This window comes from Trypanosoma cruzi, genomic scaffold (assembly GCF_000209065.1).
Source record: "Trypanosoma cruzi strain CL Brener 1047053516595 genomic scaffold, whole genome shotgun sequence".
Lineage (NCBI taxonomy): Eukaryota > Euglenozoa > Kinetoplastea > Trypanosomatida > Trypanosomatidae > Trypanosoma > Trypanosoma cruzi.
The window spans coordinates 90,653-113,978 of NW_001849440.1; the positions used below are offsets into that span (position 1 = coordinate 90,653).

The following is a 23,326-nucleotide window of genomic DNA, read 5'->3' on the forward strand; positions in this document are numbered from 1 at the left end:
CAGGCAGTCGCGCGAAATTGACAACTCTTTCCTTCGTGGCACAAGTGAGAACGTACTGCACGACTTCTCGCCCTCTCCATGCCTCCTTTTCCTCCTCCTCCTCCTCCTCCTCCCTTCTTTTTCCTATTCCTCCCCTTTCCACATGTCTGATCTTCTTAGCCCCCTTCCGCATGCATGAGACGGAGAGGGTGAAAGTTTTGTGTTTTTGCGGTTATTGTAAGCCCATCATTACGGCAGTTCGACACCCGGAAGTCGTTTTTTCTTTCTTTCTTTTCTTTTTCATCCTGCCTTTCATTTTGGTTTTGTTTTCACGCTTCGACTGTCTCTTCATTTTGTGTGACTAAGCCGATTTTGTCGGCTGTCACTTCCTTCTCAACCTCATCTTTTTTCTTCTGCACTTCTTCGGTTGCAGCAGCAGCAGTCTCCTCCTCCTCCTGCGGCTGCTCCTCCTCTTCCTCCTCGTCATCGCTGGAGAGTTCCAGCTCGCCTGTCTTGATGTGGCTCTCGTACTCCTTTTGTTTGGAGCGAATCGTCTCCATAGCGCCATCAATGGCAGACAAAGCTACGGGTGGCTCCTCATTAATGAGTTGAAAAAGACGAATCTTATCCTCCGGGTGCTGCAAGACACGATTCTTTGGAGGGGCACTCTCTGACTTCTGCTTCTGGTTCTGCTTCGTTTTGCTTTTGCCACCTGGGGCGGCCTTGTGGGGCTCAGAGAATTTCTTGCCGTCATTCAGCAGAACAGCACCCTCAGGAAGAAAATTTGTAGGGTCAAACGTCGCGGCGGCACGTTTTCGGGCGAGTTCTACCTCCTCCCGCTGTACCATGACCTTTTGGTCTTGCATGTAGCGCAGCAGTGTCTTGCACGCATCAATCTCTGCTTCGTATGGGTTTTGACGGCGAAGCGCCCGCGCCCGCTTGGCTTCAATCTTCGCTGCATTCTTGCGCTCCAGGTACCGGCGCCGCCGTTCTTTTCGCTCCTCTTCCATCTTGGCAATATACTTGGCGCGGGCCTCCTCCCGCCATGTGTTCCAAGCCTCCATGGCTTTGTTGTGTTCTTCACGCAGACGATCCATCTCCCCACTTAGTTTGGTAATCTTGCCGTTAATCTCCTCACACTTTTTGTAGATCTCTGCTCGATTCACCCCACTGCTGCGTATCTCTTGCTCCTTCTGCTGCTTCGTTGCCCGCTGCTCATTATATTCTGCCCGGAGGTTGCGAATGCGCTCATTAATTTCTTGCCACTCACGCTGCAGCATTGCCTCACGGTGCTTCGCCTCTGTGATGGCTTCTGTCAGTGGCTGGAGCTCAACCAGATACCGCTTCGCCTCTTCCAATTTACTCAACTGCCGCACCGCGCGCTTCTCTGCACCGAGGCCACCACCACTTGTCTCCATCCTGCGAGTTACAAATGCAATGGCGTCGTCGATTTCCTTTATTGTCGTGAATCCGCCCAAGTCGTCCGACAACTCGCGAAGTCGGCTCACACGCTCGTCATGCAGCTTCTGAATCCTCTGAATTTCCTCGTTTTTTTTAAACCGCATCTCCTGCTCCACCTTACGCTGATTATCAATCTCGCCCATGCGCTGACGCAGCCCATCAAGCTCCTTGCCCGACTCCTCGCGTCCCTCACGTGGACCCAGCGATGCCCGCAGCTGCTTCACCTCATTCAGCAGGGCTCGCTTCTCCTCCGCAAGAGCTGACATCTTGGCGCGAAATGCAGCGGAGTTTGGCTCCTTCGGGCCGCCGGGCATCGAGAGCCACGGCGGCATGCGCTTGCTCGGTGCAGCAACAACAGCAGCAGCCTCCGTGCTAGTCATGGCTTCCTCCGCCGGCTTTACAAAACAAAAAATTTAATTCCTTACTTTTGAGTTAGCGTGGGTTCTCTTCTCCCCTCACCAGCTTCCACAAAGGCCCAACAGATGAGAAGAGCAAAGACTTTGAAGGCCACGTGGATGCGTACACAGCACGTCCATCAAGCCACCGAGGCGGAAGTGCATTAAAAAATGAGGCGTTCACCGCGAGCAGAGTGTCCTTTAAATAACTGTCAATTAAACATGCGTCGCAAATATAAGGGAAAACGGAAAACAGGAAAAAAAAAAAAAAAAAAAGGAAAAGAGGAAAAAAAAAATCTCCTTTTCCCCCCTTTTGCCTCTTCTTCAAAGACAAATTCGATCATTCTTGAAGGAAAACAAAACAACAACAAAAAAAAAAGCGTGGCATCTCCCTTCCCTCCCTCGCAAAAAATGCTTCACTGCTCCCTCACTTGTCGTGATTTTCTCCTACTTTTTTTCCCCCTCTTCTTCTTGTGATGCCTCGACCCGCATCTCTCTACCGTGTTCCAGATTGGTACTCGCTGAGGGGTGTCTTCAGCCATGGCTGCGTGAATTCCCCGTTTTCGCGAAGAATGTAGACCTCAGAATCCCCTGTTGTTACCACCAACACCTCTTCTGCCGGGGACCATGACAGGCGCCACACAGGCTCGTCAAAAAGCACCACGCTGCGTTCCCAAATGCCGCCACTTTCCTTCTGTAAATACTGTTGCGGCCCGTTTGCACTACTGCTTCGCTGTCTTTCCTGAATGAGTGCCCCTAATTGGTCCCATGGTTTGCGGTGAATGATAACACTTTTGTCTTGTCCACAAGAGGCGAGAACCGCGTGTCTGGTTGCAGCACACAGAGGGGCAAATGCCACATCACGTACCCAATCCGTATGGCCCTCCAAAACTTCCAACAGTTCAAATGAATTTGCCACTGGACTTCCTTCCTGCAGACACCACAAGCGCACCTGCGAATCACAACCCCCAGACGCCAACAACACGGCACCGCCCAGCGATGGACGCATTGGTGCGAAGGAAACGCTCGTCGCCCCCATTGCATGAGCAATGTTGTTGCTATTGTTGCTGAGCTTTAGGCTGTCACGCCAAACGCCACCCTCAAACACGGTCACCGCCACAGTTCCATCGCTGCTGGCTGTCGCTACCATTGGGGTTTCTGGAGCCCATTGCACAGCGTTCACGCTGCCGTGATGGCAGTCAATAACATGTACCGGAGCCCACTGTTTCGAAGACTGGGACATCTCTTTCCATATAATTGCCTTATGATCGTAGCCTGCAGAAGCGAGAGCCATGCCAAAACGAGGATGTGCCCAACTTACCATCCACACCGGTCCCTCGTGGCCTGCAAGTGTGGCAATACGCTGCAACTGACCATTTTGAACGACGTGGATGCCTATAGTGCGATCTGAACTTGCAGTCGCAAGAAGCTGCCCGTAGTAATCAAACTGTGTATCGTGAACCACATCCTGATGTTCCAGCTGCTGTTGAATCGCTTGTGCCGGAGGCTGCGCGTTCATCGGCCTCTGTGGTTGGCTTTGGGGCTGCGGCGGCATCTGCTGCTGCTGCTGAGGTGGATAAGCACCAGGAACGTGCTGTGGAAAGCGCGGCTGCGGCGAGCGAAGCATCTCCCACCGTGACAATAAGCGTATATTTATATAGTTACTAATTTATCCCCTTTTCTCTCTTTATTACTCTTTGGCTGCTTGCTGTTAATTGATGGAATCTTTTAAAGTTCCTCTCTTCCCAACGCAAAAAGCAGATATTGACGTCTAAAGATTGAATAAATAGGTGTTACAACTAACGTAAGACTCCTAATTTTCATCAAACAAAAAAAAAGAAAAGAAATCTCCCAACAGAAAAACATAAAAATCAAGGAATCTCATCTAACGTGAAATTACCCTTTCAAAGGATGGGGGCAAACAAACCAGCAACAACAACACAACAACACAACAATAAAAAAAAAAAAACGGATGTCGGTATTCCCTCCAACCAGCCACACGTGCATCCTGTCTGTTTCTCACTCCCCCACACTGTTTTGTGTCTGTGTTTGCGTGTTTCCGCCTTCTCTCCCGCATTTCATAAACACACCACCAGCACCACCACCACCGTTGATCAATACGACCCTCTGTCAATGGCCATCACGCTCTCCACCGCCGCCGCAACAAGTCCACTTCCCATGCCACTATAAATTCCCGTCCCCGCCTCATCCTCATCCATCCAATCCTCCTGCAGTGCCTCGTCACTCGCCCAGGGTGTGCGGGCAGACGTGGAGACACCTGTCTCTAGGGAGTCGTACCCTTCCATCGCAGCCTGCCGCAAAAGAGCCAACTCATAAAGGGTTAGATGTGTGTGAACTAGTTTTTTCTCTTCACGTTCCAATACCGCCCGCGCAACCTTCAACGCAGATGACACGAGTGCATGGCGCTCCTTCTTTGCTGCCGTTTCTTCATTCATCATTTTGGCACTGAAAAGTTCATCCGACATGACCTTGTCGGTGTCACACCGTCGACGTTTTCGTCCCACGGATCCTGTTTCTTCAGTCTTAACCTCCTCCATGTCTGCTTCTGCCAGCTTCACCTCAGAAACATTTGGAATACGGCGTTGCAAGACTGCAATTGACCAGTCTCTATGATTAAAGGGAAGGGGACAAAGCTGAAGAATATCGTTGTGGCACAAAGACACTTGGTTATCTTCTTGAACATTAATATGGAGAGATGGAATACATGGTATATTACCACCCAAGGCTTGCCGTTTTCCTAACCAGTATTGACGCACCTCTTCCACCACTGATGCATCTGCCCCAGTTGCCAAGACACTATTAAAACTTGAAACCGGCTGTCGTTGCACAGGAATCTCAGGATTGCCGTAGGAGCCCACTTCAAATGCGGTTATAAGATCCTCCAGAAGAGAAAGTGAAATTTTATGACGCAATGATGATGACGACGATGAAGACAAGACAGATATCGAAGGAGTCGTTGAGCAGTCTATACTTCCAGTCTTGCCTTTTGTTGTCACTGAATTCGATGGTGTCTCTCTTTGCGCGATCCACTGGCGATCATATTGATCCGCAACATACCGAACCCTTACACGACGTCGCGTAGACAGTTGAGAACCATACAGCTTTTGCCCCGAAAACACAAATGGGTTTGCATTCGCAAGAGCAGACTCCCATTCCGGACGCACGCTTATCTTCGGAAGCGCAATAGAAGCCGGTGCTGTGCTATTCGTGCCGCCCGCTGTAATTGGATCCAAGGACGAGGAAACGGTTTTGTTGAGAGGAATCGAAGAAAAAGTCGACCCCGTGCTGTTGAAAGTCAATGGCGATGTCAACTCACTGCGAACTGACGATTGTCGGGGAACGGAAGCACTACACACACTTGCGTTGGCACTATTGATGGGCGCACTCATATTGTTCGCGTCATTGCCCGCAAACGGAGGGGTGAAGCCCTGCTGCTGCACAGTAATGCGTCGGAGTGAAAGTTCTTGTGAAGCCAACAACTTTGGGTGAATCATTTTCCTTTCGGCTCTCTTCCTTCTTTTCTTTTCTTTTCTTTTTTTTCCTGTTCGCTACCGCCGCGGCCCCCTCCTTCTCTCCGCCCTTGTCTCAACCGTCGAATTAAAGTTGCAATATTCCCCTTCAATAACTGCGGAACTGCACCACCTCTGCGTGCTCGCCTCTCGCCCCCTCCCACTCGACGTAAACAAAAAGCACGACACGCAGTGAAGAACCCCGTCACTTTCGGTGCCCTTCAGTTTGTCTCTCACGCCACACAGCCGGCCACTGCAACAACGCGCACGCAGAAATAAACACAAAACAACAACAAAAAAAGGGGAAAGCCGGAGGGAGCCCACCACAACTACAGGACTCAGCCCCTCACTGCTCCGCGTTGCAGGGTATCAATGGTAAAGAGAATAAATGAGGAGAAGTTGATGCATACAGATCCCCAACAAATAGACAGAAAAATAGAGTCTGAGAGAAAGAGGGTGCTGCGGGTCCACAGAATCAGAGAGGCAAAAGAAGATAAAAAAAAAAGGCAAAAAGAAACAAAAGTTTTACCAACTTTCTGTTTTTTTTTCTTTTTTTGACTCCACTTGCCTCTTCGCCCAAATGCCTCGTGTTTGGTAGAGTGAGGATAAATAAGGAGATGCCCACAGCCATTACTCGCTTCCACGCGCAGACAAACACTGCACCGCACGGCTTGCCTACTTATTCCTTTACCCCCCACACACCCCTGACTCGCCTGAATGCACACAAAGAGAGTCGAACAAGAGGGGAGTTTTGCACAACAAAACAAAAGGGGCAGATGATCGAACTCCACATCTCCCTTCCCTCGTTTTTCTCCCCTCCTCCTCTTTAGTCTTTCTCTCTCCTTCTCTCTCTTTCCCACCATCCCACCCTTTCTATCCATAATCCTCGGTGAGGTCTAACGCACAATGACCAGACCGAAAAATAGCAAAAAAAAGAATAGGATACCAAAGATCTTTAATATCAAGCCACGGTTTGAGCTTAAGTTTGCCAAATATCGCATCAACTCGTTACTTCCAGCGTTCACGTGTCGCAGCGCATTGTCCACGTCTGTGTCGATTCGGAGAACAACCTCGTCCTGCTCGTGCACAAGTCGTGCAAAGTCATTGAATAGTTCACCCACCTCCACAACAGTGGCCTCAAGTTCCCGAACTGCCTCGGCACGCTGTTTGTAGTACTGCGCATTACTAGTCCCTGACATTAGTTGCTGTCGTTGAAGTTGATGCCGCTCCTGATCCTGAAACAACGCACTTTCAAATGTTTGCATACGTTCACTCGTCGTAAACATATTGCGGCGCTGTGCATTGTCCTTCATCGCCCGCGTTTGTTGCTGCAGCGTGGTCCGAAACTCCTGTCCGGTACGGGCAAGTCGTGTTCGCAAAGTATCCACCACCGTGTCACTATGCTTTGCAGAGGTTCTGACAACAGAATCTGCGCTTCCACCCGAATTCCACAGACTATGGGACTCACCGGATGCCCCACCGTTTCTTTTGGATGCCGCTGTTTTCTGTGCAACAAGCGCCCGCTGCTTGAGCTCCTCCAGTGTTTCCAAATCCGTTTGAAGCCTCTGCAATGACGATTTGACCACTTGTGTGAGCCCCGTTATTTCTGATGACTGGTCCTCAAACACACTTTGCCGTTGAGTGAGTTTCGTCAGTCGCATTATTGACTCCGACACCTTAGCAAGATCCATTGAAAACGCCTGGGCAAATCGATTAAAAAGCTGCACTTCGCTGCTGGAATGTAAACCCGAGTGTGGCGGTCGCGGCGTATCCCCTTCAGCCGACAAAAAAGCCGTGGATGACGTTTCTTGAATGCTCGCTCCACCTACACCCTTCATGCCCTCAAACAAACTGTAGAGTTCATGGGAACGATCGCGCTGGACCACCATCGGCAGGCGACACGGATCCTCCTCGCTTATCGTCGTTTAATGTTACAACTCCAATTAACCGCCTCTGTACACACGGCAGAAGGCCAAATTATATATAAATAATGGCGCCCCTTCTCCCTCCTTCCTTCCAATGTGCAGAGCTGCAAAAAGAAAAAAAAAACAATTCGGATATTCGGATGCATAGAAATAACAAAAACAAAAACTGGAGGCGGTCCAATGGATATTGCCTCAAAAACGACAAAAACAGAACAAAAAAAAACTTATTTGGGGCGGGGTGTTATTCAGAGAAGGAGGAGTATTCGTCGTCCTCCATTCCGTCACCCGTAAATTCCTCTTCATCACTACTCAACATGTCCCTTTCAGCACGAGATCGCTTAGACTTGTTAGCCTCATTGCGACCATAAAAGGGATCCAGCCACTTCTGCATTTCATTTCCGAGAAACGCCTCATATGCTTCGGGCACAAAAACTAAACGTTTTTCCTCCGAGGCACGAACGACGTTTATCGTGCTGCAATTCGCCTCATTCAATTACGCTGAACGTCATCATCGGATTTGGGTGCATCGTGGGCGCCGTTCTGCGTCATGATGGCGGTGACCAATTTCCCCTTGTATCGCTGGTTGAGTCGCATCACCATTTCAAACGCCGGAGCATCGCGAAGGGACACCAAAGCGCCATGCTCAGCGCGAACACCTTTTAGCTGAGGGCGTAGCAAATCCAATGAGGAAGTTAACTGGGGTGTCGTCGCCATTCCCTCGGCATTCAGCAGTCCACACACGCAGAAAAAAATGGGGCAAGTAAAATGTGAAGTGTTAAATTCCTGACACTTCAAGAGCTATAACAACAAAACCAACAACAACAACAAAACAAATCTGTAAGATGAAGATGTGGAAACAGGCAAATAATCCAACAATTATTATTATTATTATTATTATTATTATTATAGCCAAAACATATGATGCATCCCGATGCCGTTGTTTTTCTCTTCATGTGTTTCGTCTATTTTCCAAGCAAAGATTCAAATCCTTCATGCTTTCCTTTTGTCTCCTTCTTTCAATTTACTGTTTTTTTTTTTTTTTCTCTTCGTAGTTTACATGTACGCATAGACACATCCTTCGCCGCCACGCTCCCGATCCACTAGCTCATTCAACAACGTATTCCGTCTCGTCCAGAGAAAACTCTTTACCTCCTCTGCCTGCAAAGTACAGAATTGGTCGTGCTGCAAGACCATAATGTTAGACCGTTCTGTAGCCTCATTCCCAATGATATGCCGTGACAATTCCGCAGAAAGTAGGCGCTTTCTCATTTGATACCGCAATTGATGATATTGCGCCTCCATATGTTCTTTACGGAATATCTGCGAAATAATGCCAACGTGAAAACGCTGAAGCCTTTCTACATCCATTCGCTCCTCCTCCTCACTCTTCTCAAACAAGTACACCTGGTATGCCTGTTGCCTCTTCCAATCGTGGTAGGCCAATTCACGCTGACGCTCCTCTGCTTCAAACATGGACTCCTCTCGCCGCTCTCGCTCCACCTGACATCGTCGACTTTCTACCCATTTATGTACCTCATCTCCTTCAATGGCCTTACGTGCAAGAGGTTCCCTCAAAAATGAAATCGTTCGGCGATGAAGACCCTCCAAGATAAACACAGCCTCCAAAAGCATGGCGAAGAATTCAGTTACTATCATTCTCCGCCCAAATTCCTCCGCCCCCACCAACGGTAGCGAAGTGCGATAACGACGACTCCACGCAGTAACACCCAGTGCATTGCCCGCACAGCGACAAATGGAATAAAATTCCTCTTCTTCATATTCATTCAACTTCTCGCGCTCCGCCCATTCCTTTTGCAGCACCTCCCTGAGAATATTGAGGTTAAATTTATCGTCACGTTGCTTGAATGAATCATAAAAGCAGTTGAAATATCTTCTCTGTGGGATGCTCGCGGTAGCTTTGGGTTTTCTCCCAACTGTGTCTCCATACAGCAGCCGGTTTTCCTCCGCTCGCATGGCGTACCAGGCATCATCTTCCTCAAAAAGATGTTGCCGAAGCAAATCGAAGCGATGCAGCGCTTCGTCAGACGTGACTCCCTCGCACATCACAAACGCCAACTCCACTTTGCCTCACAAGAGAGCACAGCGATAAGAAAAAAAAAAAAAACACATGCGTCACGCCAAAAAATGTCTCTCAGGGAGAGGGAGAAAAAAGTACATAAATGGGAAGTGTCACCAGGTGCACAACACATATACATATATGTCGTTGTACTTCTAATTACAGCCACCGTTGCCCCACAACAAGATGAAAAAGAAAAAATGTTCAAATGCATAAGAAGCCTCTGTTGGGCAACAACAGGGAGTGCCTGGTGAGTAGAGGTGAACATGAAGAGTGAAATCTTCAGGCACAGGGCAGCGGCGGAGAGCACCTTGTCTAGCGGGTCGGTCCCTACCAGAGCCGCCTGCCACCACGACAGTGCGAACAGTTTCTTTAGGGCATCAAATAATTGCGCCGGAATAAAGTGACCACGAAGGTAAGTCGCTCATCTCGCACCCCATCTCGTGACGGCGTTTCCGGATGAATTCCAGTCTAAACCACGATGCGAAACACGGTTCCACCACTGCATTTGAGTTCAACTGGACGCAACGCACGTTTTTCGACTTACCGCAAAAAATGTCTGTCGCCCCCTCACAAACGTGATGGATTCAACTTCTCCAGCCGCCGCGGCAAGAAATCCAAAAGTCGAGTCTGGAGATTAAAAAAAAAAAAAAAAAAGATGTTTCGACCATGACAACATAACCACATCTGCCAAAGCCTCTCACTCTGGAACTGAGCCCTTTCCGGTGCTCTGCTCCACCCCTATTTGATCGGAGCTCAAGGAAACAACACGGTCCCCACCTTGGAGCAGACGCGCACCCAAATAATTATTTAATTCACGATACACGGTGGTCAAGAAGAGGGCAGGAGGCGAAGGTGACTTTTTAACGCATTTGTACACGCAATTAAAAAACAATTTAGCAAGGCGACATGTTTCATGCCGCATAAATGGACGAATATGCATACCCACGTAGTGACTTCTTTTCAACAAGGTGTTCAACTGTATGGAACGCAAAACGCAATACATTACAGGCCTTGATGGAAGAAATATCTACGGCAACAATGAGAAAAATGAATCCCTGGTGAACCACGCCTTCACAAAAGGCCTTATGTGCTTCTTGACGTAAAGGGAGTGGAAGAAAGTATTGACTGCTCCAGATGTAGATGAATTTCTGTCCAGAGAAAAAAATCAACCTCACGGCTTTCAGAAGAGTCCCCACATGCAAAGTGCTTCCAAAGTCTTAGCTTTTTGTCACGACTCACACGGATAATAATTTTCGCACCACCATCTTTAAAGAGAGCCACCCCTTTTGAACTGTTTGGCCTTCTAAACCCATCGTGGTAAAGTTTCCCAAAGTTGGCTGAGTGACATGACCGGAAATAAGCTTCAAAACATAAATTCATTCTCCACACGAAAAGCGCTTTCATTGTTTAAAAAACCAAAAAAGCACCCGCAGGCTTTCGTAACGAAAAGCTTCATGAGATGCATTCCCATGCTCGACAAAAGGGAGCAGTGTTGGCTGGAGGAACGCCGCTGTGAATGACCTCAGCGGAGTGGACCGGTCCTCCATGAGAAACACACGTCCCGACAGCGACGCCGCAATTAAGACGCTGGCAAGTGCCTGAACACGGTTCCCAAATCCGACACTAAAAGAACAAACAATGCACTTTTGATTTGCCTCGGGTTTCCCCAAAGTTACCTCCCTGTGTCGACGACGATGCGATGGCAGCGCCCTCTTAAGGGCAGGATTGTACTAAAGCAAAATTACCTCCCCCCACATCCGCTTCACCATCACTTCACAGAAGTCGCCTTTTTCTTCCGTGTTTTCATCGCTGTTGCTGGGGGGCTGGTGTCAGATCCGTTATGATGGCGGAGGCCGTCTCCATGTACGTGTCCATCCATCGCCGGGACTCCGTCTCCACTTCGGCCCCCGCCATCGCTTTTAATTCCGCCTCATCCGCAAGCAACATTCCCGCGAAAAAGCACGCCATTACAAAGTCAGCAAAAAAAAAAAAAAGGACCTGCAAACCCAAACGTCGTCGTGCGTGCAAACCTCCTGCCATTGAGGCCGTCACCGCTAGAAGTTCAATGAGGATCCATAAACCAAAGCAACAACTACAAAAACAACAAAAAAGCAGAATGGCGAAAAGCAAAGCCTCACCAGATGCAACACAACCACAAAAAGAAAAGACCCACACAAGGTAGTGAAATACACAACATGCACCAACAACAAAGAAAAAAAAAAAAAAGGAGGGATTCAAAAGCCAAACGAAGTTGTATTCGTCTTGCAAATGATTCCACAGCAAGAGCACAAGATTACAGACCTGGAATGATGAAACAGGGATGCGAAACCCCACATGACACTCATGCACATCCAGACCCTTTTAAGGCGCTGCAGGGCACTTCATCCCCCGCCACATTCTCTCAAACGGGTGCCAAAAAATTCACCCTCAAAAATCAGAAAAGTAAAAGAAAAGCACAAAATATAAATAAAAAATTTGTGTCCTGTCGACTGGGTGAAGGTGCCAACAGCCTAAACCCCCTTCTTCGCTCCAATTATGCAGACTTTTGAGGATCTTGATGTGGGTCATTGAGTGAGAAAAGACAACGGCTAACAGCAACCAATAATTTAAAAAAAAAAAAGGAAAAAAAGGGGTTAAAATCCCTTATCAACGCCATAAAAGCTCAGAAAACATCCTCCACCTCACAGGAATAAAAGAAAAAGAAGGAAAACAAACGCAAAAACGAGAAAATTGAGAGAAAAGGGAAACAAAAACTATACAATATACATGCAATTATATATATATATATAGACAAGAAAACAGGGTAATGTATCACCTCGCATTCAAATAGATAAGACGATGGACACTCCATTCCGCCAGCCAATGACAAAGTGTTCCAGCTTTTCATCTTCATCTTCGTGATTGCTATTGTTTGAATGCTGTACTCACACGGTAGAAAAGAAGTATGACTCTCTTATAAGAGCCATTTTCCCCTCATCATCCCCAACCACCACCTCAAACGCACGGGATATCCCTGAATAAACGTCACCTTCATCAGCAAGATCATTGTCACCTACAGCATCATCATCATCTGTGCATCCATCTTGAAAAACACACATACATCTCACAGAAGAATGATGCTTATATGTGGAGCGAGGATATGAGTCGCTCTGCTCAAAGTGATAGACCCAACCCTCGCGCGTGGCAACAAGGAAGTTACCGTTTCGTCGCTTAAGTAATACCATACAAGTAACATTTTCCGAATACGGTTTTACATCCAATGAATCCAAAGAATGCATATGTACTACAGAACGGGGATTGTTTTCCTTGCTGCACATAGAGCTACAGTCGGTTGAGGCTGACATCGTCTTTCTACAATGATGTGCAATTTCGTCTACATCATGCAACAAGAAATATTCCCGTAAGAGAACACCAATACGAAGATCCCACAAAAAAACACGTCCATCCTCACCGCCTGAAAAGACAAAGTTACCATCCACAATAAGTGCCGTCACAGCTTCGGTATGTTCAATTCGCTTCTTTTCCTGTTGTTTTTCCGGAACAGCAGAAAGAACAGAACTACCACGAGTGCCACGACGCTGTTGACGTTTCGACATGTTTGAACTCGTACCGAGTGATTGTTCAAAAAATGAAGCCGGAAGGGCGACAGCGGTTGATGGTCGCCATGGGGATGGAGGCCGTGATGGAATGGAGCGGTGTGGCCCAAGATCCTTCGCAAACCACGAACTAATGGTTCCTGCACTATCGCCAATAACAAACAATTCATTGACTTCATCAAAGGCAATGCAAAGAAGTTCGTTAAAACTAACTCGAGTGCAGTCACGCAGTTGTGCTTTGGATTGCTGAGGGTACTCCCACACAGCCAAGTGACCGTCAAAAGAAATAGACGCAAGCAATTCATTTGGCTCCATGGCCTCCAAAGATTTAAAAATACTCCCAATCCGCGCCAATGCGCCAACCACGTCAACCCGCTCCATTACGCGAGCTGCCAAAAGACCAGAGACAGCATTCCGATGCAGCCCCTTGTGCCAAACACAAGTTGCAAGTTCTTTCCCACAGGGCCAGTAACGAATACTGCCATCATCGTGCCCAGTTACAGCCAAATTCCATCGTGTGCTAAAGTAAAAACTTGTGATATCAATACACTCACTATGCTCAACATTATTTTTCACACCATTTTTCTTCGTTGTGGTGCAGGGCGGGGCATCGAAGGGGGAGACGATGCCGTCAAACTCAAAGAGTTTGTGTGAAACGGTGGTGCAAACTTCGTTGTTTTTTTCAGAAAAACTCCGCTGATCGTACACCGTAAGGAGCTCAAAAGAGCCTCCCCAAAAACAAATCGTCCCATCCGCTGAGCACGATAGCACACAGATACGAGCATCATCCTCGTTCTTCTTTGGAGAATTAGGAGGCCATTCAGTTGGAAAAGCAAAATCTGCCTTTTCAGTGGTTTTCCTGCTTCTGTTGCTCTCAGTAAAAATAGTGCTTCTCCTAGTGAATGCGCTGGGTATGTACATTTGGCTAACGCTGCTCATTATTTTTTCACTGGATCCATCCAATTCAAAGGTGTCGGCTTCCTCGAGTTTCTCTTCAGTCTTATTTTTATCATTATCCCGTTGAAAATAGAGAAGTGGAGGTTGGCGAAGAAAAATCCCTACAATGGTGTCGTGGTGTGCCTTCACCTCAAGTCGTGCCTGGGCCTCAATCACCACACCACACAACTCGAGGCCTACGGAGCACAGAAGGAAAAAAGGTATGGTGATCGCTCCTGATGCATCCTCCTCCATCCTCAAAGTTTCCCCTAAAGCGCCTGCCTGCTCGTAAAAACACGCCATACGACGTTTGGGCCTGTACTGCACATGGGCACTTACCCGTTTTCCACCAATGGGTTCGTCACCTTCATAATGACGTGTGCCACAAGGCAATAATCGAAGTGCATTCTTTTGCTTCCCAATTTCTTTGGTATCAGGAGTCTTCCATGAGGCAAGAAACTTGTTCTCCACATTGTCCCACACATAGACGGTGTTTCGATTGTCCAATAAGACTAAATAATCATAAGAAGTAATATACAAGACATCTAAAAAACGCAAAGGCTCCGCATTGCCCCTACTGCCATTTTTAGACCCCAACATCCGCCGTCCTTTGCTCTGCGAGTCGTCACTACTTGTATTCTTCATATTTCCTTTTCCAACTCCTTGGGAATTATCTGGAAAAGTTGCTTGAAGGTCATCAATTTTCCCCTCACCTGCTGCTGCGCTCAGACTCGGGTGTATTACCACCGCCGCCACACTTAAGCGAGTCATATCAAGGAATCGCACCACAGGACTATAGCCCAATACTATAAATAAATTACGCTCCACCAAAGGAATAATACGCGTGATGGCGCTTGTACTCTCAACTTGCACAGAGTGACGGTGTACGGGTGAATTTGCTAAACGTGCCTCCTCACCAATGGTTTGCAATTTTCGTGTAAGGCATAATGCTCGTGTAATAATACCAAGTTGAAGAAGCTTTGTCGCCTCCTTCTCAGTGGTCGCCGGCTTTGGCAATCTTGTATTGGTGCTTCCAGAACCCAACCCAGGTTTCGTAATAGTGGGAAAACGTACGGAGTTTGCGGTGTCAGCTCTACTAATTCGAGTTAGACCAAATGCTAGAGTTAGAGGAGCCACTGCTGATTTACGAAGGGCATTTAACAACTTCTTCTCCCTTTCTAATGTCTGTATGACAGGCTGCTGTGAAACCGTACGTCCTTTAAAGCCAATGATAAAGCCGTTTTCGCCCGTAACAAAAACATCCTCTCCCTGTACATTACGTCCTGGAGCCGACCAAATATGCCGTACCCATCCATTGCAAGTAAATATTTGTTGTTCAACATACTGCGGCAGTGTAGCACGAGAAGACAAATCTGCAAACTCCAAACACGACCATACTTTTACAGTGCCATCCACTCCACCACTGATCAGTAATTCACAGTGCGTGGCAAGAGAGCTGATCGCACACTTATGGGCATGAGAAAGACGCTGGGTCAAACGCCGCGTATACACATAAGCAGCAAATTGCCCTGTAGGGCGCATGTTTTTCGCTTCTTCATCTTTCATATACCTTTCTCTCAGCGCCCCTCGGTATCGTTGATGCAAATCCCATACAAACAATGTGCCATCCACCCCACCAGATATTGCAAGATCATTAAGGGAATCATACACTAAAGAGCAGACTCCACCAACATTATGATATCCCAGCAACAACACACCACGTGGGGCTTTCTCACTCCCAAGTTGAAAAATCCCACGCTCCTGGGTATATCCGTCATTCTCTGAAGGATTGGCTTTCTGCTGCTCCTCGGCAACGGATGAGAAAGCGTCCGAATCTTCAAAAGAAGTTTCTTCATCAATGTCAAGTCTATTTTCAATATATAAACATTGATCTCGCGTTGAAGCTGTTTGGTAATAAAGACGACTTCGAATATCAGCGGCGTAGGAACGCAAATTAACAAGCACCACTGCCCCAGTACTGTACCCCCACAGCGACTCTCGTTCTTCCATTGTGACGTCATTTGACAAAGTCCCTTGAAGAGATTGCAATTGCTCTTTTCCTGCGTCAATTTTCTGCCCCGTCATTACTTCATCATTATTGCAGTTCAAAGGCTTTCGCACAAATTCGACAGCAGTGAGATACGATGCAGTTGCTTCTTCAAAAATAAATTCATCACATTCCTTCGGAAACTCGTTTCCCATTTTCGCAGAAGACGACGGTATGGCTGATGATGGAGGCACGGTGTTCGCTTGGCGCTTCGTCTCCGTCGCCGCCGCCGCCGCCGCCTTCTTCGTAAACCGTTGGGTAGCCGAAATTGGTCTCTTAATGTTTTCCCACGGCACGGGCGGTCGCTTCACATTCTCCCTAATCAGAGAGCACGTAAACTCGTCATTCGCCGTAACAATGTTATCCTTCTGTGTAACAAAGGGTGGTAATTGAGGTCTCACTCGCGGTGAAATGGCGTCTAGCAGAGACGCTGTTGTAAAACCTGACAGATGAAATTTCCCTGCATGCTCCTTCAGAAGCAATTCTGGGGGCACACGCGGATAGTACTGTTGCCGCACCACCGTTACCGAGATGGGAAGCGGTACCCCGTTATTGCCGCTCTGCATCCTCTCCAGAAGAGAATAGGGCCAAGAGGCGATCTACAAAAAAACTTCGTTCCCTTTTTTTTTTTTTCCTCGTTGTTTTGTTCTCCCAAATATACTTCTGGCTGGGGCCCCCTATCCCCTCCACCCCCTATATTCCTCCAAATTGACATACACACAAGAAAGGAAAGAAAGAAACGAAGAAAAAGATGGCAGTTTGTTTCAGTACCCCCCAGCATCCCCCCCTAAACGAGAGTTTATCCCACAAAAAGAAATAAAAATCATGTATGCATATATTCATATCAGGTAATCAATATATATATAAATATAAGGGGAAATCAACAAGACGCGCCGTCATTCAATGAGCTCCAACAGGTCATAGATTCTTTCACTCGCCCTTGGTCCACCTCCCGTATGCGCCCCCTTGATACGATCATATTCCTACTTTGCTCGTATCCTCAACAACATATAAAAGGGGAGGGAAGGGAAACAAATTTATCGAGGGTAATTTATGTAAACGACAAAAAAAAAAAAAATAAGTACCTCATTGTGTTAAGAAACTGCTAAAAATTCATTTTTCAGAAAATTAATATAAGCATCCCCTTTCCCGAATATCCCGTCAAGGATGAGCATGCTTCTAATGGAATATCACTGTGCATTCCAACATAGCCCTCCTTTTTCCCCGTATCCAGCAGAGGGATTAATCACCGTTCTGAATATATTGTCGTTCCCTTTCGCTCTCACTATGTCCGTATATGGTTGTATGTACTTCATGGGCTTTTAGCGGGGCGACAAGCCACCACCTCTACAACCTCTCTGCGTCCCCATAAAAGCGCAGTAATTGCTATCTGCGGCTCCCCATGAGAAAACAGCATGATACTTACGTAAAAGAGAACATAAACAACAGTTAAAAACCTCCTAATGTTCCTCCTCACTCCCATTCTCTCTTTGCACAGCCATCATAACAAACCCCTAAACACTTTTTATGGTTCCTCTTCCTCCCACTTCATTGCTTGTTATTCAATCCGCTTCTCCCCAATTCAGGCGGGTTCCCTCCGTCTCTTCGCACAAAATAACCTTATCAAACCGATCATGTATTCCACCACCTGCCCACCCACAGACGCGCAGACAGAGGAGCACTTCTCTCCTAAATTCCGCCCACATCCTATAGCATGAACAATCCCACGTCACTTGGCTGCACAATAGGGTACGACCAGTTGTAGAAGTAGTAGTGCAGATTACCATCTCCTCGACCAAACTTGAGTTCGCTTAGATAATCACCATTGTCCATAATGTTCACAACGTTACAAACATCAAAGCCTTGTTGATGCGCTACAATCAAAAGATCGCTCATTAGATGCACGAGAGAAATTGTTGTGTTGGCGCTGTAAAACACATAGGCTGCATTTAAAACGGAATGTTTGCTACTTCCAATAATGGAAGATGGAAGTGAGAAGAATGAAAAGAAATCTGTAATTTGCTTCTGTGTCCCAGCATCATTCTGTTTGCCGCGGCTACTATCAACCCTACCACCACCACCACCACCACTGACTTCACGCTCTACCACGTAGCTCATCAAAACACCCTCACGGGGCAGAGTGTAATGAGCCACCTCCTCATCGGTAAATACGGGGGCAACGTCACATGTGGCAAGTTTCTTTCGCAGCAAGTTCGCTACTTGTGGCGCGTCCTTTGGTTCCATTGGTCGAAGACCACGTGTTTTCGGTTTGGCGGGAAGTTCATAAAAGCGTTTTATCATGGACAATGGGTTTTGAAACTTTTGGTATTGCTGCGGTATCGCGCTAAATCCAACCGCCACAAGCTTTTCCGGGTTCAAGCTGCGATGGTAATAGTCGGCAGTCGCAAACGGTGTCGGCAGTAACCTGCCAGCAGTATAGACAGCCTGCCAAATGTTCATCAGATGCACCCGACGTGTTACCTCCTTAATGAGAATCGGTGCCAACCGCTTCGCCCGCAATAACTTATGCACACAAAGAAAATTGATCTCGCAGATCTTACGAGGTTCGAGGTAAAGCTCCTCCGCCTGACTCTTATGATCATTATTCTTCTCCTCCGGCCCTTGCTCTTTTTCTTCAGTGGTCTTGTTTTTCTGGAGTACCTTCTTTGGGGCGCCCATACGCATTGTGACTGGAATGCCAGAGACAAACCCCATCAACATTTGGTCACGCTTACGCCGGACCGCCACATGCCATGAGCTATGATACCCCGGCGGGGTAAGCGCCCAGCGCAAAAAATCCTCCGAATAGTTAAATCGGAACATGCTCTCAACATCCTCAACGTAATTATCGCGCAGAAGCTCGTATATGGCACGTACATCATCTTTGTTATCCATGTCTGGGGACCACCACTCCAGTGTTGAGGCGATTGCCACCGGATCGGTGGGGACATCATCGACGGTCCCCGCTGCTTCCAGCGGCCCCACCGTATCGGCCGCATCAATACTCGACTGCGGGACAGGCTGCGTGTTCCAGAACTGATGTAAACCCGAACCCTCTTCTGCCATTCTTTCAAAAGGCGATCAAGTCCAAAATTACTCTTCTATTTAATACGTCCCCACAGGAACCAAAAAAATAAATAAATAAATAAAGTTCGAATATATTATATTAGATAAATAGATATTCGTTCTTCCTAATCCCTTCCCCGTCAGCAAAGCAATACAAGAGAACAAACCAAAATGTTTGCGACGACAGGTGTGTAGATCTCTCCAAACACAAATACATAAACGCACTCAAAGAAAGAGATAGTCAAGGAGCACAAAAAAAGAAAAAAAAAAAAACATCGACAATGCACACCATTGGTTACGGACAGATATCCCTCATGCAGAGTCTTCACTACGGTACCACGGAGTTTCACTTCACCCATTCCAATCCCCTCTATACCCCAACCCTTTGTTTTGATTTCCACCACATTTTATCCCTTTACTTCGCCTATTCATCCATTTTTGTTGTTGAGAAGATCACTGCACAAGGTCAGGCATCTCCGGCATGTCGAGCAGATCCTCTAATATGCGGGCGGCCACTAGCACCTGCAACCAAAACCACCATTCCCGTCGTCGTCGTGCCTCTTCTGAAGACACCCACCATATCTCTCGGTCCACCGGTACAGACCGCCGTGTCTCATGGGTCTCCTTCAGCACAACGATGCCGCCCGCTTGCTTCACCAATTGCTTCACTTCTCCTTGCAAAACATCTGGGTTCACAGCCTCCCGACTTAAAATACGCCCCTCCTTTAATTGCTGCTGCAAAGACTCATTGAGGTCACATATGCCAGAAGCAACATTCCTCTCCATTTGCTCACGGAATCCTCCTGCAAAGGAAGCTCCATCAGTGAGACGAACGGCAATGAAAGGATCTTGACTTCTCGCGGATTCATGACGTTCAGACGTTACTGCCCCCGCGTCTGTATCATGCGACGAGGTCAATGATGATGATGATGTCAAAATTACACTTGAATGCGTGCATTGCGGGGATTTGCGCGCCGCAGGCGTCCCATGTGGCATCCGACGCGGTAACTCCACACGCTGAAGGTATTTCTTGTCCCATTTTGGTATATGCCGCGTGTAGAAAAACCATCGGCGAAATTCCGACTGTGCCTTACGCCGAAACCGTACAACATGCTTGTGACGAAAACGTGCGTAGCGTGGGTAGAGCCCCCACCAGGCCCAAGCAAGGAGCAACGTTCCAGACGTATATAAATAGTTGGTGTACAACCGGCCGACCGCACCAAGCAGAGCGTCGGCTGCCTGCTGAAAAGGGTTTTCGTTCTCCCTTGCGATCGACTCCATAAAGGCATTCTCACGGGCCTCCAGCACTTTGTCGTGGGTGGTGCGAACCTCAATCTGCCTCAACACCATCTTTTTCTTCTCCCTCCTTTCTTCCTTCCACACGCTCCGCTTCTTCCCGCAACGCCCCACGAGTCGTCTGTACGATATCCTGCAGACCCCCCGCCCCAAAGTCCGGTCACCCTTTTTGCCTCCTCCCGATGTGTGTGGCACCGAGAAGATATCCCCAGATGAGATTTTCTCCAAACACACTCAAAATTACAATAAGAAAGAAAAAATAACAAATAAAATAAATAAACAGAGTAGCTGACGGTATTCAACAAAAAAAAATTTTCGTTTTTCCCCACAATACTCTGTTTGCAGCAGAAAAAAAAAAAAAAAAAGATGAGAGGGGGCGTCGTGGTGGTGCCTGAGTTGAATGGGATGTGGGAATAAAAGGCGATAACGACTGAACAAACAAAGAACCAACAACAACAAAAATAAAAATAAATAAATAAATAAATAAAACGTCATTGCAGACAGCAAACGAACATGGCCAAGCACAACACGCACAAAATGTTGTGTCCTCCCCTTCCACATTTACAATTTACGAGGCTCTTTGTCCATCAGCACTATTGGTTGCAGAATTAGGAGCTTGTTCGTCTCCCCTATTCCCCCATTTACAAGCATCTCCTCAAGAATAAAGTGAGCCTTCTCGACATTAAACATGACATCAAGCTCACAGACGTTCTCAAAGTATTTATCAAATGTCTCCACCACAAGATGGATAAATTCGTAGATCGCCAACTCCCCTTCCTCCAGCAATTCGTCAGTGCCGCTGCCAGTTTCCCCCAAAGGTGCCACTGGCGCACCACCTAAGGAATTCCCTGCCGCCGCCCCACCATTGGCGTTTGCCGACGTAGAAAAGATGCTTTTGTTTTTAATGCCAACAATAAAGAAGATGGAGGCATAGCGACGATAGATAAGTTTATAATGCAGATGCTCAACAAAACTACAATCCGATTCTCGTCGTTGTAGACATTTTCGAACAACTTCGCCCTCAAGAGCGGTACGCTCAGCAATCGACATAAAGGACGAGTACTGCGCCAGACGTGTCTGGCCCTGTTTGTTTACCACAAGAAAAAACTCTATCCCCATCCTGCTGCAATATATATATATATATATATATATCAATGCGTGGGTGGGATTGCACTAATATGACTAGCTGGTGCAGCTGCATAGTAATAAAAATAAAAATAAAAATGTTAGACACGTGTAGATGCGGAAGTGGCAACCAATAATAATAATAATAATAATAACAATAAACCCCTCCAGCTTTCCTCAAGAAAACACCAAACTCTTATCGTTTCTTTTGATTTTTCCCCTCTCCTTCTGGTGGCAGTGGGAAAGACAAGGAAAAAACAACAACAATAACAACATCCGCATAAAAATGAACATAATAAAAATAATCAACAAAACTTTTGTTGTTTTTTTTTTTTCTTTCTTTTTTTCTATTCTTTTCTTCCTTCATTGCCTTCCTTTTAATTCATCTGCTCTTGTCGTCTTCTTGCGGCCCTTCCGTAAGGCGTCGAAATGGGAAGAAAACTCAACGCGCATTCACCCATGAATGCATGCACGGTGGGGCGCCACAGGATGCACCCCCATTGGTATCTGTGAGCAAAAACACACACGCACACACGCACATACATAAAGAGAGGGAAAAAAAAAAAAAAATGTAAAAAAGCGCGGCAAATAAACAAACAAAAATCGACAAAAATATAATACCGAAAAAGAAGGAAAAAAAGACAGACTGACAGCAGATGACACAAAATATCAAGCCATAGGGAGGGAGAAGAAAGAGAAACAGAGACAGATACATAAAGACGGGGACACGGTAAAAACATTTAGGCAAAATAAAAAAAAAATAATAAAAACAAATAATAAATCGTGAACACCTCCCCCCCTCTTCCTGCAGTCAGACATTTGCCGCAACAACAGCAACAGTAGGAAGGAGGTAAATGTCAACGGTGTCAACATGAGGACAAAATCGAAGGGAACAGACACGCCGAGCCTTTGAAGAGAAAACCACCACCACCACCAACATAAAAATTTCTATTTTCTTCAAAGTCTCTCTCTGCCCGCAAGGCAGCCTTCTCCCCACTGCATGTCATTCCTTTGCCACATGCAACCCCCCACATCAATTCACATCGCCATTACAAAAATAACAATGCCATCCTCAGGAAAAAGAAAACCATTCCACACATACATACATATATATATATGCAAGGAAAAAACACGGACAGCACCAAAACTCAGCAGTGTTCCTTCCCTGTGCACCTCCCCCTTTTGCCCCACACCCCAACACACCACATCCCTTCCCACTGTCTCACATGATTCCCTCGTCCGCATCAATTCGCCCCATGCTCGCTTAAAACTGGCAAAGCGCGTGGCACACACACAAAAAAAAAAAGAAGAGAAAAAAAGTTCACTCCACCCAGTAGGCCCAGCAATTGAATAAAGGGACCAAATTAATTATTAGCAATACTCTCTTTGGGCTTAAATGCTGGTCCACATAAGGAGTGGCAATGAAATCCTTAGGGCCACATATATACAAATATCTACTCACATGATGGCGGCATGTATACATGAATAATATATATATATATATATATATTATGTGGAGGAAAAAAAAGGAAAAAAGAGATCTAAAACACGTGTCAACAGCACGAAATATTCGAGACAATGCGCGGAAAAAGAAAATAAATAAATAAATAAAGAGGACGCATTCCTCCGGCGCATCACGACAGCAACAGCAGTGGATGCGCCTCGCAGCACACACACACACACAAATACAGACAGACAGACAGACCGGAATTCCCCTCTTTTGTTGCGGTTTATTTACTTGATTTCTCTACGCTCGATTCCCCTGCAACCAACGCACCGCCACGGCAACCACAACATACATCCCGCCTGGAGACAGAAACAATATGAACATAAAAATAAATTATTTCTTTTTTTTTTTTCTTTTTTTTTTTTTTTTTTTTTTTACGAAGA

The 23,326-nt window shown here is 46.8% G+C and overlaps 9 protein-coding genes and 1 pseudogene across 9 annotated transcripts, besides 22 other annotated features; all 10 read right to left on the reverse strand.

Annotated features, from left to right (window-relative positions):
• Positions 1–23,326: part of a sequence feature (heterozygous, Esmeraldo-like haplotype) that runs on past the window's edge.
• Positions 82–133: a sequence feature (CT-rich).
• On the reverse strand, positions 309–1,820 carry Tc00.1047053506525.10 (hypothetical protein, conserved; the record flags this gene model as incomplete). The annotated part of the gene is made up of 1 exon (XM_809629.1): positions 309–1,820. One exon carries the CDS (start codon positions 1,818–1,820, stop codon positions 309–311), a length of 1,512 nt encoding a protein of 503 aa, XP_814722.1.
• Positions 423–461: a microsatellite.
• Positions 2,093–2,131: a microsatellite.
• Tc00.1047053506525.20 (protein transport protein sec13, putative) lies at positions 2,332–3,462 on the reverse strand (the record flags this gene model as incomplete). Its single annotated transcript, XM_809630.1, has 1 exon — positions 2,332–3,462. The coding sequence occupies one exon, from the start codon at positions 3,460–3,462 to the stop codon at positions 2,332–2,334; it is 1,131 nt and encodes a 376-aa protein (XP_814723.1).
• On the reverse strand, positions 3,950–5,350 carry Tc00.1047053506525.30 (hypothetical protein, conserved; the record flags this gene model as incomplete). Its single annotated transcript, XM_809631.1, has 1 exon — positions 3,950–5,350. The coding sequence occupies one exon, from the start codon at positions 5,348–5,350 to the stop codon at positions 3,950–3,952; it is 1,401 nt and encodes a 466-aa protein (XP_814724.1).
• Positions 5,371–5,403: a microsatellite.
• Positions 6,158–6,243: a sequence feature (CT-rich).
• Positions 6,262–7,254, reverse strand: Tc00.1047053506525.40 (syntaxin 5, putative; the record flags this gene model as incomplete). Its single annotated transcript, XM_809632.1, has 1 exon — positions 6,262–7,254. The coding sequence occupies one exon, from the start codon at positions 7,252–7,254 to the stop codon at positions 6,262–6,264; it is 993 nt and encodes a 330-aa protein (XP_814725.1).
• Positions 7,531–8,004, reverse strand: Tc00.1047053506525.45 (annotated as a pseudogene).
• Positions 8,083–8,123: a microsatellite.
• Positions 8,166–8,197: a microsatellite.
• Tc00.1047053506525.50 (hypothetical protein, conserved) lies at positions 8,344–9,354 on the reverse strand (the record flags this gene model as incomplete). The annotated part of the gene is made up of 1 exon (XM_809633.1): positions 8,344–9,354. One exon carries the CDS (start codon positions 9,352–9,354, stop codon positions 8,344–8,346), a length of 1,011 nt encoding a protein of 336 aa, XP_814726.1.
• Positions 10,004–10,024: a sequence feature (AT_rich).
• Positions 12,059–12,122: a sequence feature (A-rich).
• Positions 12,295–16,515, reverse strand: Tc00.1047053506525.70 (hypothetical protein, conserved; the record flags this gene model as incomplete). The annotated part of the gene is made up of 1 exon (XM_809634.1): positions 12,295–16,515. The coding sequence occupies one exon, from the start codon at positions 16,513–16,515 to the stop codon at positions 12,295–12,297; it is 4,221 nt and encodes a 1,406-aa protein (XP_814727.1).
• Positions 16,167–16,189: a microsatellite.
• Tc00.1047053506525.80 (N-myristoyl transferase, putative) lies at positions 17,657–19,015 on the reverse strand (the record flags this gene model as incomplete). The annotated part of the gene is made up of 1 exon (XM_809635.1): positions 17,657–19,015. The coding sequence occupies one exon, from the start codon at positions 19,013–19,015 to the stop codon at positions 17,657–17,659; it is 1,359 nt and encodes a 452-aa protein (XP_814728.1).
• Positions 18,020–18,039: a microsatellite.
• Positions 19,077–19,099: a sequence feature (AT_rich).
• On the reverse strand, positions 19,469–20,365 carry Tc00.1047053506525.90 (hypothetical protein, conserved; the record flags this gene model as incomplete). Its single annotated transcript, XM_809636.1, has 1 exon — positions 19,469–20,365. One exon carries the CDS (start codon positions 20,363–20,365, stop codon positions 19,469–19,471), a length of 897 nt encoding a protein of 298 aa, XP_814729.1.
• Positions 20,777–20,799: a microsatellite.
• Positions 20,873–21,430, reverse strand: Tc00.1047053506525.104 (clathrin assembly sigma-adaptin protein complex 4, putative; the record flags this gene model as incomplete). The annotated part of the gene is made up of 1 exon (XM_809641.1): positions 20,873–21,430. One exon carries the CDS (start codon positions 21,428–21,430, stop codon positions 20,873–20,875), a length of 558 nt encoding a protein of 185 aa, XP_814734.1.
• Positions 21,440–21,463: a microsatellite.
• Positions 21,516–21,536: a microsatellite.
• Positions 21,569–21,597: a microsatellite.
• Positions 21,752–21,796: a sequence feature (T-rich).
• Positions 21,982–22,078: a sequence feature (A-rich).
• Positions 22,183–22,218: a sequence feature (AT_rich).
• Positions 22,925–22,946: a microsatellite.
• Positions 23,280–23,319: a microsatellite.